Raw genomic sequence first — 15,007 nt, 5'->3', positions numbered from 1 at the left:
CCACAGTGGCGGAACATTCAAATCCCAGCTTTGTCATCAAATCCCAGCTTTGTCCCCTCACGCCACCACTAAGACTTCTGTCCATCTCCCACAAATCCATTTTGGATAATGTTGCTTTTGGCTGCCGAGTATTGACTAATTGACATAATGTATAACTCTCAGGACTCGTCGTTTACTGCTACCATACAATTGTGTGGAGGAATGTGCAGTGAAAACATCTCCCAACAGAAGCCTCTGCTGTAAACGCCGGTTTCCCGCCATGCTGTAGTTGCCACCTCTCTGCGGTCTCCTGCCTGTGTGCTATCATCATCAGCCCTCTTTCAGAAAGGCCTTTCACATTTGAATCAAACCACCCTTCTATCATTATGATTGTGGGGTTTGGGCCCATGCTCCTCGTTTCTACTCTTTTTACTAACTCAGCTCTGTGTTGTACTGCGGGAACCTTTCAAAGCAGGCCACATGCGATCCGCCTGAAGTCCCAGAGAAATCCCCTAATAATATAAAGAAATGATATATCATTACATCGCAAATATCCGTCTCAACCTGCCAGTTTCCACCTCACTGCTTGCTGCTATCAGACTGTGAGAACTCACTGCAGGTCAGAATAAGTTTCATCTTTGAAAGAGTCGGGGGAACTTCACAGCTCTGGCTTCCAGTCTTGCTCAAACATGCATCTTTCTCTGTCCGTCTTTGGTTTTACTCTGCTGCCTTTGAACAAGCGGAGAAGAAATGCACTTCAAAAAGGGAAGTTGCTCCAGCAAAGAGAATGTCATGTGAAGGTTAGCCCGAGGGTTAGAGGACGCATGAAAATAAATAACAGGGCCCTCGTATCTTTGGCCCACACTACTACCGGTGTCAATTTTAGCTCATGAAAAAACCCGTGAGGAAACAACAGAATTAACCTCTCTGAGATCTGAAGAAAATCACACTGTGAGTGGTAGGCTTTGCACTCTGATGTTTGTAAAGGCAGGTCTGGCAGCCCCTGATGCATTTGCTGCGGGGGATTTATGCTAGAGATAATAAAGGAGAGGCTCTGGAGGTTGGTGATAAGCTGCTTATATACATACAGCATGCGGAGGGGAACCTCTCCCCCATGGGAGACAGCTGTGCAGTCAGCCTGAGGTCAGTGAGGCAGAGGGCTTCAGAGCGGATGCTGTGTGGACACCTCCTGTTGGTGTACAATGGGAAACACATCCTTCAGGATTGCTGTAATATGCAAACACAAGTGTGTCAGGTCTGGAATTGCAGTTGAGTTTACACGAGACGCCAAGACTCTCATCCAGCGGCTTAGAGGGGGGTAAAAAAATAATGTGGTGCAGGCTTATAGTAGATGAGCACAGCAGCCACTTAACTGTTCTCTCTGCGCCTCATATAGCAACCCTCATCCCTTTTCTTTTCTTTTCTCCTCCACAGATCATTAAGGACCGTGTGTTCTCTCACATATCGAGGAACAAGTACATGTGGAACTCCCTGCCAGGAGGTCTGCTGGTCCTACCGGAGTACTCTACTCACCTCATGCATTTCCCCTTCTATTACCTGGGATTAGGTAAACACACTCTTTATTTAAATGAGTCTGCACAACATGCAGATCTTGATTGCACATTGAGGATGTTGATGAGGCTATTATGTCAGAGCTGTGGAGGTAGAGTCGAGCAATCAACACTCAACCGGCAAATCATAATCAAATACAAATATCTATTTCCCCAAACTGTGGAACTCCCTCTCAGACATGTAGCAGCTTTAGATTGATCTGATGATATGTTTCATGTATATGTACATATTCACATGTAACACTACTCTCTCCTACCCTTATATTGTCTTTGTGTTACCTTGCTCAGGGGTCAGTCCAGGTCAGGAGTTCACTGCGGTCATCCATGCTGTTTCCCCATTGGTCTCCCAGTCCCAGCCAATCATGAAGCTGCTTCAGGTGGTCTCCAAGTCAAAATACTGCTCCCAGGTAAAGAATTAACTCAAATGTAGCCAGAGATAAAAGAAAAAAAGGAAGCATACTTTCATCAGCAGCTATTTCTGCATCAATCTGTGTGTGTGTGTGTGTGTGTGTGTATGTGTGTATGTGTGTATGTGTGTGTGTGTGTATGTGTGTGTGTGTTATGTAAAATGATTTTCCCCTTCCTCGTCCAGATCATAATTCTCTGGAACAGCGAGAAGCCGCCGCCCGGTCGGAGCAAGTGGCCTCCCATGCCCGTCCCCCTCACCGTGACAGACGGCAGGAGGAAGGTGAGAGCCAAAGACACTCGCAACGCACACTGAAGCCGGCTGAGTGACAGCGTGACAACCCGTCAGTCGCTCGGCCTGTTTATGCATCTCTTTCTTTTCATTCTCTATCTCTGCTACTCCATTTCTCTGGGCCTTCTCTTCTATTTTTCTCTGTCCTTTTTACTATCGCGTATATCCGACATGTCCACCCATCCGTGCGGTGTTCGGTTTCATAAATGTCACTCATCCTCCACATTTCCTCTGTCTCCCTTTCTTCTGTCGGTCTCTCTGTTTTTATTCCAAAGGAAAAATCTATCGTGATTCACTCGTCTGTCACTCAACATGATTTACTGTAACGTGATCCATCTCTCACTCATTCTCATAAAGTCTCTAAGCACAGGCCAGACAACGTGGAGCCGACAGTACCAGAACCACGACTTACCGCTATGTTTCTCCTCTCAGACCACCAGTCGGTTCCTACCTCATGTTGCCATAGAGACAGAAGCAGTGCTGAGCTTGGACGAGGATACGGTTCTGCTGACCAGCGAGGTGTGTGTACACGTGTTAGCAATAAACACGGCAGAACTGCACACATAGAAAAATCTATATTCCTGGAAAAAGTAGCAACAATAAATAAGCGCTCTATGTTTGTACTTGTAGGTGAACTTCGCCTTCTCGGTGTGGCGGAGCTTCCCCGAGCGGATCGTGGGCTACCCTCCCAGGAGCCATTTCTGGGATCCCTTGAAGCGTGCCTGGGGCTACACCTCTAAATGGACCAACGACTACTCCATCGTCCTGACTGGAGCTGCTTTCTACCACAGGTACACCAACAGACTGTAGCAGACTATTTAGTGCTATTTAAAGCTCGTCACACGTCAACCTCACAGTGGCGCTTGAGCAAAAGTCAGGGGATCACCAATGTCATTAGGATTGATCCTCTGGGAACCATGCATGTCTGGTGAATATCTTATAGCAATCCATCCAATAGTAGTTGAGATATTTCCGCTAGAAACAGAAGGTAGCATTTAGAGCTACATGTGCTTTTCCTCGGGTACGTTTCCATTACTCTATTATAACATATGTACAGGCTCACACTGTGCACATTGGTTATGCAACTAAGATCAAAAAAGATTGGCTTTCAAAGATCAACAACGAAAAACAAGGGACACCTTTATGAATCGCAGCAGCAGGGGTAGTGATATGAATCTCAACATGAAAAGCAAAAGGGGGACAATCAAAGAGAGAGAAACAGAATCAAGGAGGATAATTATATGCATGGTTGAGCAAGAAGAAAAATAAAAGGAGAGGGTGAATTACTTCAAGCAGTTTGATCAACTCGAAAAGCCTGAAGTAGATACGTGCGATGGCGGAGGGATGTGTAGCTGTGCTACAATAATATGTAATATGTATGCAATTACTCCACAGGCAGGGCACTTTACCAGCCACATTCTGAGGCAGTGGTCATCTTGTCAACAGTTTCTATGAAAACACATTTTCATTCTAAATGTGAATACACTCACCACTTACATTGAGCAATAACAACGAATCGTCAGTTAAAACCTACTTACTCATCGTGAGAACCCTCAATTGAAACTATCTAATCTCATTTACTGTATGTTGTGTTGGTAAAGTGCTGCTTCAGAAAAAACAACAACATTAAATATGACACAATCCAAAGTAAAATGACAGCAACATCCCAGAATCATTTGCTAATTACAGAAAGTTATATGTGGTTTCTTAGCCCAATTAAAACGTATTTAAAAGAAGACGGTGACAGGTGCTAGGTCTGACAAATGTTGTGCAAAATCAGTAGCTGTAAAGAAAGCACTTCTTTAAAAGCTCTTGAAGGAATGGAGAGCATATGCGTTGAACCACAGGGGTGGAGTTTGTTGTGCACTATTAATATCTAATCCCACTGGCGGTGAAATGGTTAACTTGTCCCAGATACATATCATCAACATACATCACACCGTCTACTCCTTTCCGTCGATGCTGCCGTCCCCGTTACCGTACAGGTGCTGGCTGCCTGGCCTCCACCGGTGATCCATCACATTGTCTCTTTCCTCGCTGCGATACATTTTTATTTTCGGTGTTTAGCTGATGTGCTTGTCTAAAGGGATTAACTGTGCTGTGGGTGCAAGAACAAGAGGCTAGAATTGAGATTAGAGAATAATAAGAGTGAGACAGAACATCAGGTTCTTCACACCGGCGATAGGTCTCACACAATATTCCTGCAAGATGAATATGGCAATGTGTAATTGAGGTGAGAAAATGTTCCATATTTCTTTGGTTGAGGTATAGATATATATTTATTTTTTTTAATTGATGCCTTTTTAAAACCAAATATGACAAAAACTGAGGACATGCGTATTGATTTTAGATCGCCCACTGTAGAAATCATGGAGTCTTAACTTAAGTTAATAATATTACGGGATGCATAAGAACAGCCAGCAGTGCCAGTACTTCCTTTTCCCTTTTATCTGTTGGTATTCTTCTCTTGTTGTCAACCAGAAAAGTAGCTCAGGTGGTGAATGTCTGCAGCAAAACCAACAGAAGTAGATCACGAACAGTCGAGAAGAGACCACACAGGTGTTTTCAGTTACCTGGCTGATTAGCCCTCTTCTCTTCTGTTGGCTACCCTTGAACCTGTAGGGGCGGGACAAGTTGCACCTTTATCCTTCTCATTGGTGGATGAAGATTTGTGACCTCATAAACTCCCATCAGTGCTCCAGCTCACCTTCAGCCTGAGCAGAGGTCTAATTAGCCAGAATAATAAACACCTGTGTGGGTGCACAGAGGCTTTACAAAGTGACCCATAATTTAGCTTGTGTACTCTTTTTGTTCTCCCCAACTTCTTTTTATATTTCAATAACATTATTAATGCCTGTGTAACCCTTTCCCCATCCCCACAGGTACTACCACTACCTGTTCACCCACTACCTGCCCCAGTCCCTGCGCACTCTGGTGGATCGCACCTCCAACTGCGAGGACATCCTTATGAACTTCCTGGTCTCTGCTGTGACCCGCCTGCCGCCAATCAAAGTGGCTCAAAGGAAGCAGTACAAAGAGTTGCCCAGTCCACAGGTAGGCGGCCGCTTGTGTTTATTAGTCTGTGGACGCTGCTGACTGAAATGTCAGGTCGGCGCTGGTTGATAAATGACTTGTCTTGTTCTACCTCTCAGGGTACAAAGAGTGTCCCCTGGGCCAACCCGGAGCACTTCAACCAGCGGCAAGAGTGCGTCAACACCTTCGCTAACTGGTTTGGCTACATGCCCCTGGTCCACTCTCAGTTTCGCCTGGACCCCGTGCTCTTCAAAGACCAAGTGTCTGTCCTCCGCAAGAAGTACAAAGACCTGGAGAGAGCATAAAAACGAAGGACTGGGAAGCATCGAGGCTCTGGTCTAATGGCCTTAATGGACCAATCAGTGGAGGACGGCCAAGATGGAACACTGAAGACTGTCTGGGATGTGGACTAAGTACAATCATCAGACAGACCCTGGTGGACTGTTCTGGACTATATACATATAAATATGAAGAGAAAAGGGGCCGTTACAAGTTTGAAAGGAACTTCTAATGATAATGATCCCCCCCTCCCACCACGAGCCTGGGAAGACAAGGAGAAGATTCAGGGGCCTCTCACTGAGAAAGGACAATCTCTATTGGACAGCGAAAAAAAAAAGAGAAAAACGTGTGAACACTCGGGATGTCTGCTATTGCTGTGACAATGAGAAGGAAATGGCAATCTGTTGCCAGGAGGGACTGGTATTGGTGCCATGCACTCCTTCAGCGTTACTGTGCAGGGACTGTTGCCATGGTAACGTATCATTTCACATCAAAAAGCTAACTGTAAAACCAATAAAAAGATTTATAAATGAAAACTCTGGCATGATGCTGCATTAAGTTTTTTTTTCTCCTCTTACTACGCATACGCTATTTAAAGACATATGCTCAGAATGAAGAACCCAGAATGCCTCATGGCGCATTTTAAGACTAAAGTAGTTGAACAGATCAGCATCACATGTAGGATGAGACCATCTGGCACACGTTGATTTAGTGACAAATTGCAAAAGCGTCCATAAATACCGAGAAACCCGTCAAACCACCGCAGTGGTCTCATCTGAGAAGCAGGAACAAGTGCTTTTAAACGATATTCTGATATCAGTTATAAAAATCTTTACAAATGAATATTTGTGTTGACTAATGGTTCGACTTTTGCTCTCAGCTAAGCCTACTACTACTTAATATTTCCACAGCTCATTAATAAATGATCATGAGCCCAGTTCATATAAACTGAGACCTGCACATTGTCCTGTCCGATGGATGCCGGGCCTCACGCGGTCGAGATCCTGGGATTCTATTGTCCTAGTAATCAGTTTGATGGAGAAATCCTTCGGGCGGATTGCATTGGCAGTAAAATTACTCTACAACATAATTAAAGCAACCAAAATGCTGCTCCATAACGTGTCCCCTGTGTTTTGTGACGCTGGGGTTCTCGTGGTCTTCGATGCCTCGGTGTGTCGGAGCGCTACACTGATGAGCTGCTGGGGTTTGTAAAGACAGATGAACACAAAAGAATAAAGTGTGTATCATTACGTATTGTTGGATACGCCTTGATGCAATACAATCTCAATCATGCATTCCCACATCGACCCTCGGGGTTGGAATTGAAACAATGACTGCAAAGTCAGAGCTATTGTATCTAAAAGCAGGACTTCAAAGCACATGTTCAAACATTATGTAAAAAAAAAAAATGGTTTATTTCATACAAAAAAAAAGGAAATGACTCATTTAGTCCCACAGTTTACAAAAATATATTCACAGGCAAGCAAGTCTCACCCCCCTCAGGGTAAACAGGTGTGCTGTCTAGCACTCAGGAAGCTAATCTCATTAAGCACGTGCACACACACCCACACACACTTATGTACAAAGCACCTGAGATACATAGCTGCCAATGGGCTAATTTGAATTCTTTACAACTGACAGAACACAATAAGGCCAATTGGCCAACACAGTCGTCGTCAGAGCAGCGCCTGTGCTTTCTGGAAGAACGACCTGCCGCCAATTCAAGTCTGTCCGGTGTCGAGTCGGCACCCGGGGGAGAAAACACCATGAATACGGCGTACAAAAAAAACAAAAAACGTTTTCACCTGAGGCAATACAGGTTTCAACTCATTATTTCAAGAGTCCATGAGTTATCAGAATAAACGCAGTGACACAATAACAGTTGTGGAGCACTTGTCGAACAAACTGGGTTGTCAGCTGCCTTGTACAGAAAGAGAACGATGCTTGGAGTTGAAGTGGATCAGGTTGCCCCCTTTTTTAGCGCTCATAAATCATTATCCCATCTTAATAGTTTCCCCACCGACAAGTCCAATATAAAAAATAATAAACGGCCGAAGTTCTGTAACCTGTGAGTGAGTTTCAGCGATGAAGTGAAAGGTCCCGTGGTCCAAATCACAGAGAAAATCCCCTCATTTCAACTTGTCTTTGCCTTCATGCAGTCCATACGTCTGCAGAGGAACGGCTCTCTAAAAAAAGAGAGTGGATCTGGTGGGACCATCATTTCCTGTGAGTCAGCATGGCGTTGACGTCCCACAGCAGGTTCCTCATCTGATCCATCAGGACCTTCATCTCTTGGTTCTTCTGTCGTACCTTCTGCAGGAGAACCAGAGAGACACATGGCACCCATCAGTAAATCTCCTCTCTCTCTCTTTCACAATAACAATCATCCGCAATCAGCACAACACCTTGTTTACTCTCTATAAACACTGTTAATAGTTGAGGCTCATTCACGATTATTCCTGCTGGAGGATTTTGTGAAGTAAAAAGATACTTTTAACTGCTTCGCCTCTAACTGAGTTGTTGATAAAGCAAACAAGCTTGCCAGGCCTCAGGCAAACTTTTCCACTATTCTGCAATTTCCAAACCTGCCTGAAATCTTCATCCCGCTGGAATATCGGCTCTAATGTTCACAAAAACACCCTGGTTTTTAATTCACTAATGCCGCCCGCACATGACGCACGGTTTCTGCATTTCACCCACACCCTCGGCCTGTCTCACCACTGCCATCTAGAGGCATTTGAAGGGGACTTCAACAGCTAAATATGTTGTCTTGCTCGCTCGCTGCAGCAGTGTTGGACTTGGATTATCTTTGTATTTTCCAAGACCACATCTCACGTCAATATCTGGCAATACGAGGCACATGCCACCAATCTGTAATTGCTTAGCATGTATTTTATATATTACAACTAATTGTATTGCAATGTGACAACAGCACCGTGGTAATTATTGGTAATTAATACTTGTGACAAAGAAGGAAAACAGGAACACACCTCTAGAACCTCTTTTCTCTCCTGGTTGACAGCAGAACTGCAGGGCTCCACTTTGACAGTAACCAGCTCCTCTCCAACGTACGGCAGAAGCTGAGGAGGCACAACACACACAGACAGGTTGTTACCCCTCCCGTCTATGAATGCATGAAAGCAAAGTGTAACAAGTGGCATAGGATACACCGACTGTTCTGCAAATGCATTTAATCAAGCCCTAATCAGAGGACGGAAAGATGAAATCACTTTCAGCGTCGTTTCGAGCAATATTTCCAAAAAAAAAAAAAGAAGCTGAATATTTGAAAAGAAAACGTTAAACTGATATCTAAGCAGAAATCGAATGCTCCATACTGACCTCCGACGACTCCTCCTGCAGGTCAGAGGTCATCTCCACACAGCGTTCGTACAGGAGCCGGAGCTTTCTGAACAGCAGGGCGAGCTGCCGTAGGTGTTCCTGGAGCTTCCCAAAGCGGTCCTGGTACATCGCCTGGCTCTGGGTCACACCATTGGGAAGCTACGTCAAAAGACACACACAGCGTTTCTCGTCAGTTAAACGGTCGTGGACATTTTCGGTTCAGATAGCTCTTGGCTCTTGGCTCTTGGTTGGCTCTGGTTTATGCTCTTAGATGCTTGTTTGAGGTAGGGACATGCACTTATTACTTCTGGTGACTAGTTGTTCTCTCGAAAACCGATGTTGAATACACTTATTGTAAGTCGCTTTGGATAAAAGCGTCTGCTAAATGACTGTAATATAATGTAATGTAAGATAGCAAACAGAGTTTTCAGTGTGGGCGGAAAAAAAAATAAAATAAATTTTAAAAAAAACTGCTCAGTTTAATGGACAAGGACAAGCTGGAGGAGGTGAGTGACACACTGAGAGAGATAATTAGAGACACAGATCAGGTGGAGATGGAAGGATGAATAAGACAGATGCTGACAAGCAGATACGCCAGAGAGGAGGATGGGACAAATGGAGACTGACAGACAACAGAGGAACCCTGTCAGCTAGAAAAACAGCATCCACACACAGCTGACAAGAGGCAGTAAGGACCAGATGGTAGTACTTAATTAAGCTTTACACACAGTATACTATATACTGAAGTTTTCTAACAGTAGCTATTGCAAGATGTCTTAGAGAAGAAATGATTATACTTCATTTTGTAAAGGGAAACTTAAAATTATGATTTGATGACTGATGCTAATATTCTGACCCGCTCAGTAGATAGGTGGGAAAAACTAGTGCTGACTGTTTAATCACTCTACAGCAACTTTAACTATTTATTAAATGCACATTTGTAGGATCCATAACTCAAATGTGAGCATCCGATTTTAGCATTAAACCAGTTCCAGATTCCTGCATTTAAAACAAACAAAAAAATGTGTTATTCAGAAAAAAGAATTATCTGTTCATTGAAATCATTATTTCTAGCCAGCTATCAGTCGCGTGTCCAGTACCTGTGTGGCTCTTGTGATCTGAAAGATCTCCATAGTGCGCGTGACAATGTCCTGGACAGTCTCCTGTCCAATCCGACAGAGGAACACCGGGGAGATCTCTCTCAGGGCTCCCTGGGGGGGCTGCTGACCTGCGGCCGAGGCAGCACCGGGGGGCGGGTGGGGCTGCTGCTGAGGGGGCATCCCTGCCATCCCACCCGCCTTCTGGGGTAACGAGGCTGCCATCCCAACGCAAATATCTGGGTGAAAGATGTCGAGGGAAAGTGCAAAATGGTCACGTGAGACCACAGAATTTGAATATTTGAACGAGTTTCAAAATAAACCATTTGCGTGACGTCCTGGCGATGTAACGCCGCTCTAACTTACTCTATCTCCTATGCGTAAACAGTTATTTATAACGAACTCCACATAGTCTATTCATAAACGCACTCTAAATACTAAAGAAACATCGCGTGTTTGCTAACAGCCAAAAGCTAATCTTGGTAGCTAAACAAGGTAGCCGATAACGTTAATCGAGGCTAGCGAGTACAGAAAAGCGCTTACCAAAAACAAGGTCCTTCGGGTAAGCGCCGTCCAAATACCTCCACCTTGCACTGCAAAAAAATAAAATAACGCTTGCTTATTTATTCATTTGATTACGACATAATGAGACCTTCCCACTCATTTCTTGCAGAGAGCGCTGCACGTTATTGTTTTCATGGCGTCACTTCCGGTCACAGTCGGACACATCTCCCGCCACTAGATGGAGACATTGTAGGTCTTGAGGAAAATGTAAACACCAACTTTACTACCACACAATCATCTTGAACGTATTGACATGTATTCAGATCCTTTACATCAGCATAAGTAGCTCTACTGCGGTGTCAAAATACTCACGTTGAAGTCCTCCAATCCACATTTTAAGTGAAATTGCATGACAACGCCTATTATCAGTATGGATCTATTTATTATTGGATGCATGTTACTGATGCGTCAATGTTTAAGCAGCATTTTTAATGTTGTAGCTCCTTGAGGTGGAGCCAATTTTAAATACTTTATAGCACTGTTGGGTCATTTAATAATTAAATTAATCATGTATTCATCAATTTAATACACATTTGATACACATACAGTAAGTGTATACGTCCCGCTTTACACAATTATTTAAAAAAATAAACTTACAACAACAATAATAATAGGCTTTCTGGGTTAAATGAAGGTCATGTGAGTAAGTGGTTGAAATCCGGCCAGCCCAGTGAGATTTGGCAAATCATTTTTGGCCTGCTTTCCTTATTATGTTAAATGAATGCGGCTGACTTTATTCATGGCTTAAATAAGATCAAAGGTTGCACTCTTTGTCAGGGCTAGAACCTTTCAGGAAGTATATTTTGTTTTTTCGGTGTGCTGTGGCTTACACTTTAAAAGGCCCTGTGTTAACCTTAACAAATGCAAATAACTAACTATCTGATAAAACTTAAAGTTTAAGTTTAGTTTTGAAATACATAATTTCTAGAAGATAAAATCTGTCAGTATTTGCAGATATTTTCAATTCCCTTCAAGGTCAGAATGAATCGATTCAAGCCGTGTGCAAAGAAACTGGCAAGAGCAGAAAAAACGAAACAGAAATAATTGATTGTGAAGCTGAAAGTAGAGCTAATTTTACTTCCCCCCGCTCTGTGCTCATGTGTCACTGCAGTGAGTCGTCTGTACCCTGTTTTGACTCTGGGTTGGGAGGATTCTACTCCACCTCCCTCCTTGTGTTTGTGTAGCCACTATTTTCCTAATGGTCCTGTGTGTGTTCACTGCAGATCTTCAGCTTGAGCCGTCATAGTATCCTTGGGGGAGATTTTGGTTTGCAGGCAGGCATTGAAGGAACACACTGATGAGTGATGACAATGAACAGCAGGGATAGTCTAAGAGACAATCAGAAGCAGCACGGCTCCAGCTTCACTTTATGGCTTTCCAAACGTTGCGTGCTTTCATTTCACTCTTTCTTTGTTTCTTTTGTGTTTTTCATCGGCAGCCCGAGGATTTGCAGAAGACAATTATAAATACTTAATGCCTGGTTTGACAATCATACATCCCAACAAACTCAAGTGCTTATAAGAAACAAAGAAACAAACAACAAACATCCAGGTTCAAATCGATTTCCATTAGATTAATCATCAAGACAACATCTCTATTGTCTGAGGGAATCTTTAACTTCCTTTTCCTTACCACTTTGATTATTTGGATCAACAATAATAACAGTAATAATTACAATAATACTAAACAATAATAATACAGTAATTAGTACACAAATTAAATAATATTAAACACTTTTGCTTGTGTTACCGACCTTTCTCACCTCATAATGTAACCTCAAAAAAATAACTAATACAATTTCCAGATGAAAACATATTGGGTTCCTTCCCCATAAGCCATACTTTGCAAGCATCCCTTGCTGGCACCAAACAGACCTTTCTTTGTACGGCACAATATAGCTGGGAGGAGCGGTAATATTTATGTTAAATTAAACACAAGTGTCTCACGTAAAGTCACTCTTTCAAACTTCACCCATTGATTCATTGTTGCAGCAACGCACTCTAAAGTTTTACAATTTGTGAGTTTATATGCACACGATTGACGTATGAGCATCAAATGAAATGTTTACAAGACCCCTCCTGCTTCTGACTGCGTTCTCTCATCTTTATGGCTGAATTCCATGAACCTACAGAGGCAATAAAATATTACTTGACACAATAGAAAATGAGTCAATTACATATTAGATATTAGAGAAAGACAAGGACCTTCAGAAAGGGATTCTGAGCGACTCCTACAAGCATAGTAGTGTCACAAATTAAATACGCACTGCTGCCAGAACAACCTGTTTCACGGACAAGTGTTGTTTCCCTCTCTGTCCTGGAGGCTGTGATGTGATGGTGATCAGAGGAACGTTGTGGTCAACTGTATCAGTCTTAATCTTTATGCCACACAGAGTCCCGGTGAGAATTGTGTAACTGACCACTTGAAGCCTCTCAGTCACATCCATATCTCTGTTGTCTTTAACCCAATAAAATCAAAATGAGCGGGGCCATCTGTTTACCTTTCCTTAAAAATAGATAAGTTAACTGTTATGGAAAGATAAATTGGGTCTTTAAAAAGTAAAAACGCTGTTAAGCAGAAACTGTATGCAACGCTATGTCAAAATGCATTCCTCTTTTTGTAATGCTGATATTGAGCGGCACACCAAAATGTATTTCATGCACAAATGCAAGGCGGTCACATCATTGCGTTGGTTCCTAGAAAGAGATATAAGGGGCCTGAAGTATTATTTTTTCCCCCACAAACTTGATATCAAAAGCTAAACGTCACAGTTTCACATTCCGTTCGGCTTGCTTCAGTAATTCCAACAGATCAACGACATCAAACGTGCTTCAATCCGAATTATGTTGATTGGGGTAAGAAAAAAAGTCAAAGTAAGCAGATTATTCCTGTGTCATCAGAGAAACCCTGGAGAAACCTTTGTGGTAACATTCTATTTTTAGGGGAATGCAACCAGCTACCTGGGCTTGGTCGAAAGCGAAAAGTTGAATATGAAGAGGAAACAGACACGTTCCTGTTTCCATCAAAATGCGCTGTACAAACATCAACCTACATTCTTTGTCAAAAATAAGGATTTATATTATTATTATAAGTTGCTCAAACATGGAGATATAAATGATCAGTAACAACATGTAGCTGCACCAATAAACAATAAGCGATGAAGAGCTGTTAACCTGTTGTTCTTTGATTGTGGAATGGAGGGAAATACTACTCTACACTGTGAAATCTCATGATCAATGATATATGTACTATTGTGTTCCTCAGATTCAAGTCAGGTCAACTTAAATGATCTACTTCTCACATTCAGAACTGAGTTCGGTCTGGTGGTTTGACTAAAAGCCCAGCTGGAATGGATTATTGTTACATAGCTGATTGTTAACGCTAGTCGCTAACTCTTTTTTTAGTGTTATCCATAACTACTGAAAAATAAACAGCACAGCTAGTTAAGCTTGGATAAAACATGGTAACTTAATATATCTCGGTAATATAGCACTACTTTATTATGTGGGACAGTCCATGATGTCAAGATCCCTACATTTCATCATCTTGCTTTAATCTCCAGGGTGGCACTGGGAATTAATAGGTGTGGAGTAAAACCAAAATGTAACCCAAGCTTTAGAAAAGACATTCAGTATGATATATTTTTGATTAAATTTCAGTGTAAGACTTATACGCACAAACCTTTTCCTCGTGCCATAATTTAAATATCACATTTCTTATACTTCTGTGCTGCAGGTCAAGTTGTAAATTACCCAGAGCACAGCATGTTTTTTCCCTCTCTCTCTCTCTCTCTCTCTCTCTCTCTCTCTCTCTCACAACTAAGAGTTATCAGCATCAGTGTTATGGAGAGCTGGCAGGTATAAAAGGACAGACAGAAAGGTGGGGACAAACATAAAGTACACGCTGAAGACCGAGATGGAGAAAACAAGGACGCTTGTCCTCTCTGTCTGCTTGTCCTCCATGCTGCTGGGCTGCACTGAGGTAAGGGACACTCTGGACACCTGTTGCTGAAGACCTGCCTTTGTGTCCATATTCGGAGGGCTGTGATGGAGCTGTGACGGCCGCGCCAACAGTCCAGCCTCCCTGATTTTAAGCACAGTGCCCTGTGCTTAAGATGACTATTGTTTGTCTCGCTCAAGTGTGACCACAGTCAAATCAGGGGAATGAAACATTTAAATGCATCTTAAGTCTAGGCAAATGGAGGTAAATAGAAAAACTGAGTTGTTGTTTGTTTTAGTACAGAGAAGGCATTTCTGCTTGGATTTTATTTTTTACTGAGACCAAAGTCTTTCTTGCAAAGAGTGAAATGATGAATAAAAAAATGAAAATTAAGTTCATTCCTTGACCTTGGAAACAGTAAACATTGTTTTTTATTTATTTGCTCATTAGTAACTTTATCTTGGAATCATTATTGAGGGTTAATCAAAGGGTTGAATGAACCTTTTGTT

The 15,007-nt window shown here is 42.6% G+C and overlaps 2 protein-coding genes across 2 annotated transcripts in view; one reads left to right on the top strand and one right to left on the bottom strand.

Moving 5' to 3' along the window:
* ext1c (exostoses (multiple) 1c) overlaps positions 1 to 6,095 on the top strand; it is a 70,329-nt gene extending 64,234 nt beyond the window's left edge. The window contains exons 6-12 of the mRNA XM_076105888.1: positions 1,414 to 1,546; positions 1,839 to 1,957; positions 2,143 to 2,238; positions 2,680 to 2,766; positions 2,878 to 3,038; positions 5,130 to 5,301; positions 5,400 to 6,095. Coding sequence (XP_075962003.1) covers positions 1,414 to 1,546; positions 1,839 to 1,957; positions 2,143 to 2,238; positions 2,680 to 2,766; positions 2,878 to 3,038; positions 5,130 to 5,301; positions 5,400 to 5,585 — 954 coding nt within the window. The 3' untranslated portion in view covers positions 5,586 to 6,095. The remainder of the gene's footprint in view (positions 1 to 1,413; positions 1,547 to 1,838; positions 1,958 to 2,142; positions 2,239 to 2,679; positions 2,767 to 2,877; positions 3,039 to 5,129; positions 5,302 to 5,399) is intronic.
* Positions 6,096 to 6,950: 855 nt separating this feature from the next.
* On the bottom strand, positions 6,951 to 10,702 carry LOC142965363 (mediator of RNA polymerase II transcription subunit 30). The gene is made up of 5 exons (XM_076106282.1): positions 10,539 to 10,702; positions 9,999 to 10,234; positions 8,899 to 9,057; positions 8,550 to 8,639; positions 6,951 to 7,872 (listed from the first exon to the last, which is right to left on the bottom strand). The coding sequence occupies exons 2-5, from the start codon at positions 10,218 to 10,220 to the stop codon at positions 7,777 to 7,779; spliced, it is 567 nt and encodes a 188-aa protein (XP_075962397.1). The 5' UTR covers positions 10,221 to 10,234; positions 10,539 to 10,702; the 3' UTR covers positions 6,951 to 7,776.
* Between the last annotated feature and the right edge of the window lie 4,305 nt (positions 10,703 to 15,007).

The sequence above is a fragment of the Anarhichas minor genome, unplaced genomic scaffold (assembly GCF_050575085.1).
Source record: "Anarhichas minor isolate MPS153535 unplaced genomic scaffold, ASM5057508v1 ptg000033l, whole genome shotgun sequence".
Classification (NCBI taxonomy): Eukaryota; Metazoa; Chordata; class Actinopteri; order Perciformes; family Anarhichadidae; genus Anarhichas; species Anarhichas minor.
The sequence above is the reverse complement of the archived record's forward strand: the minus strand, read 5'-3'. Positions and strand labels throughout refer to the sequence as shown.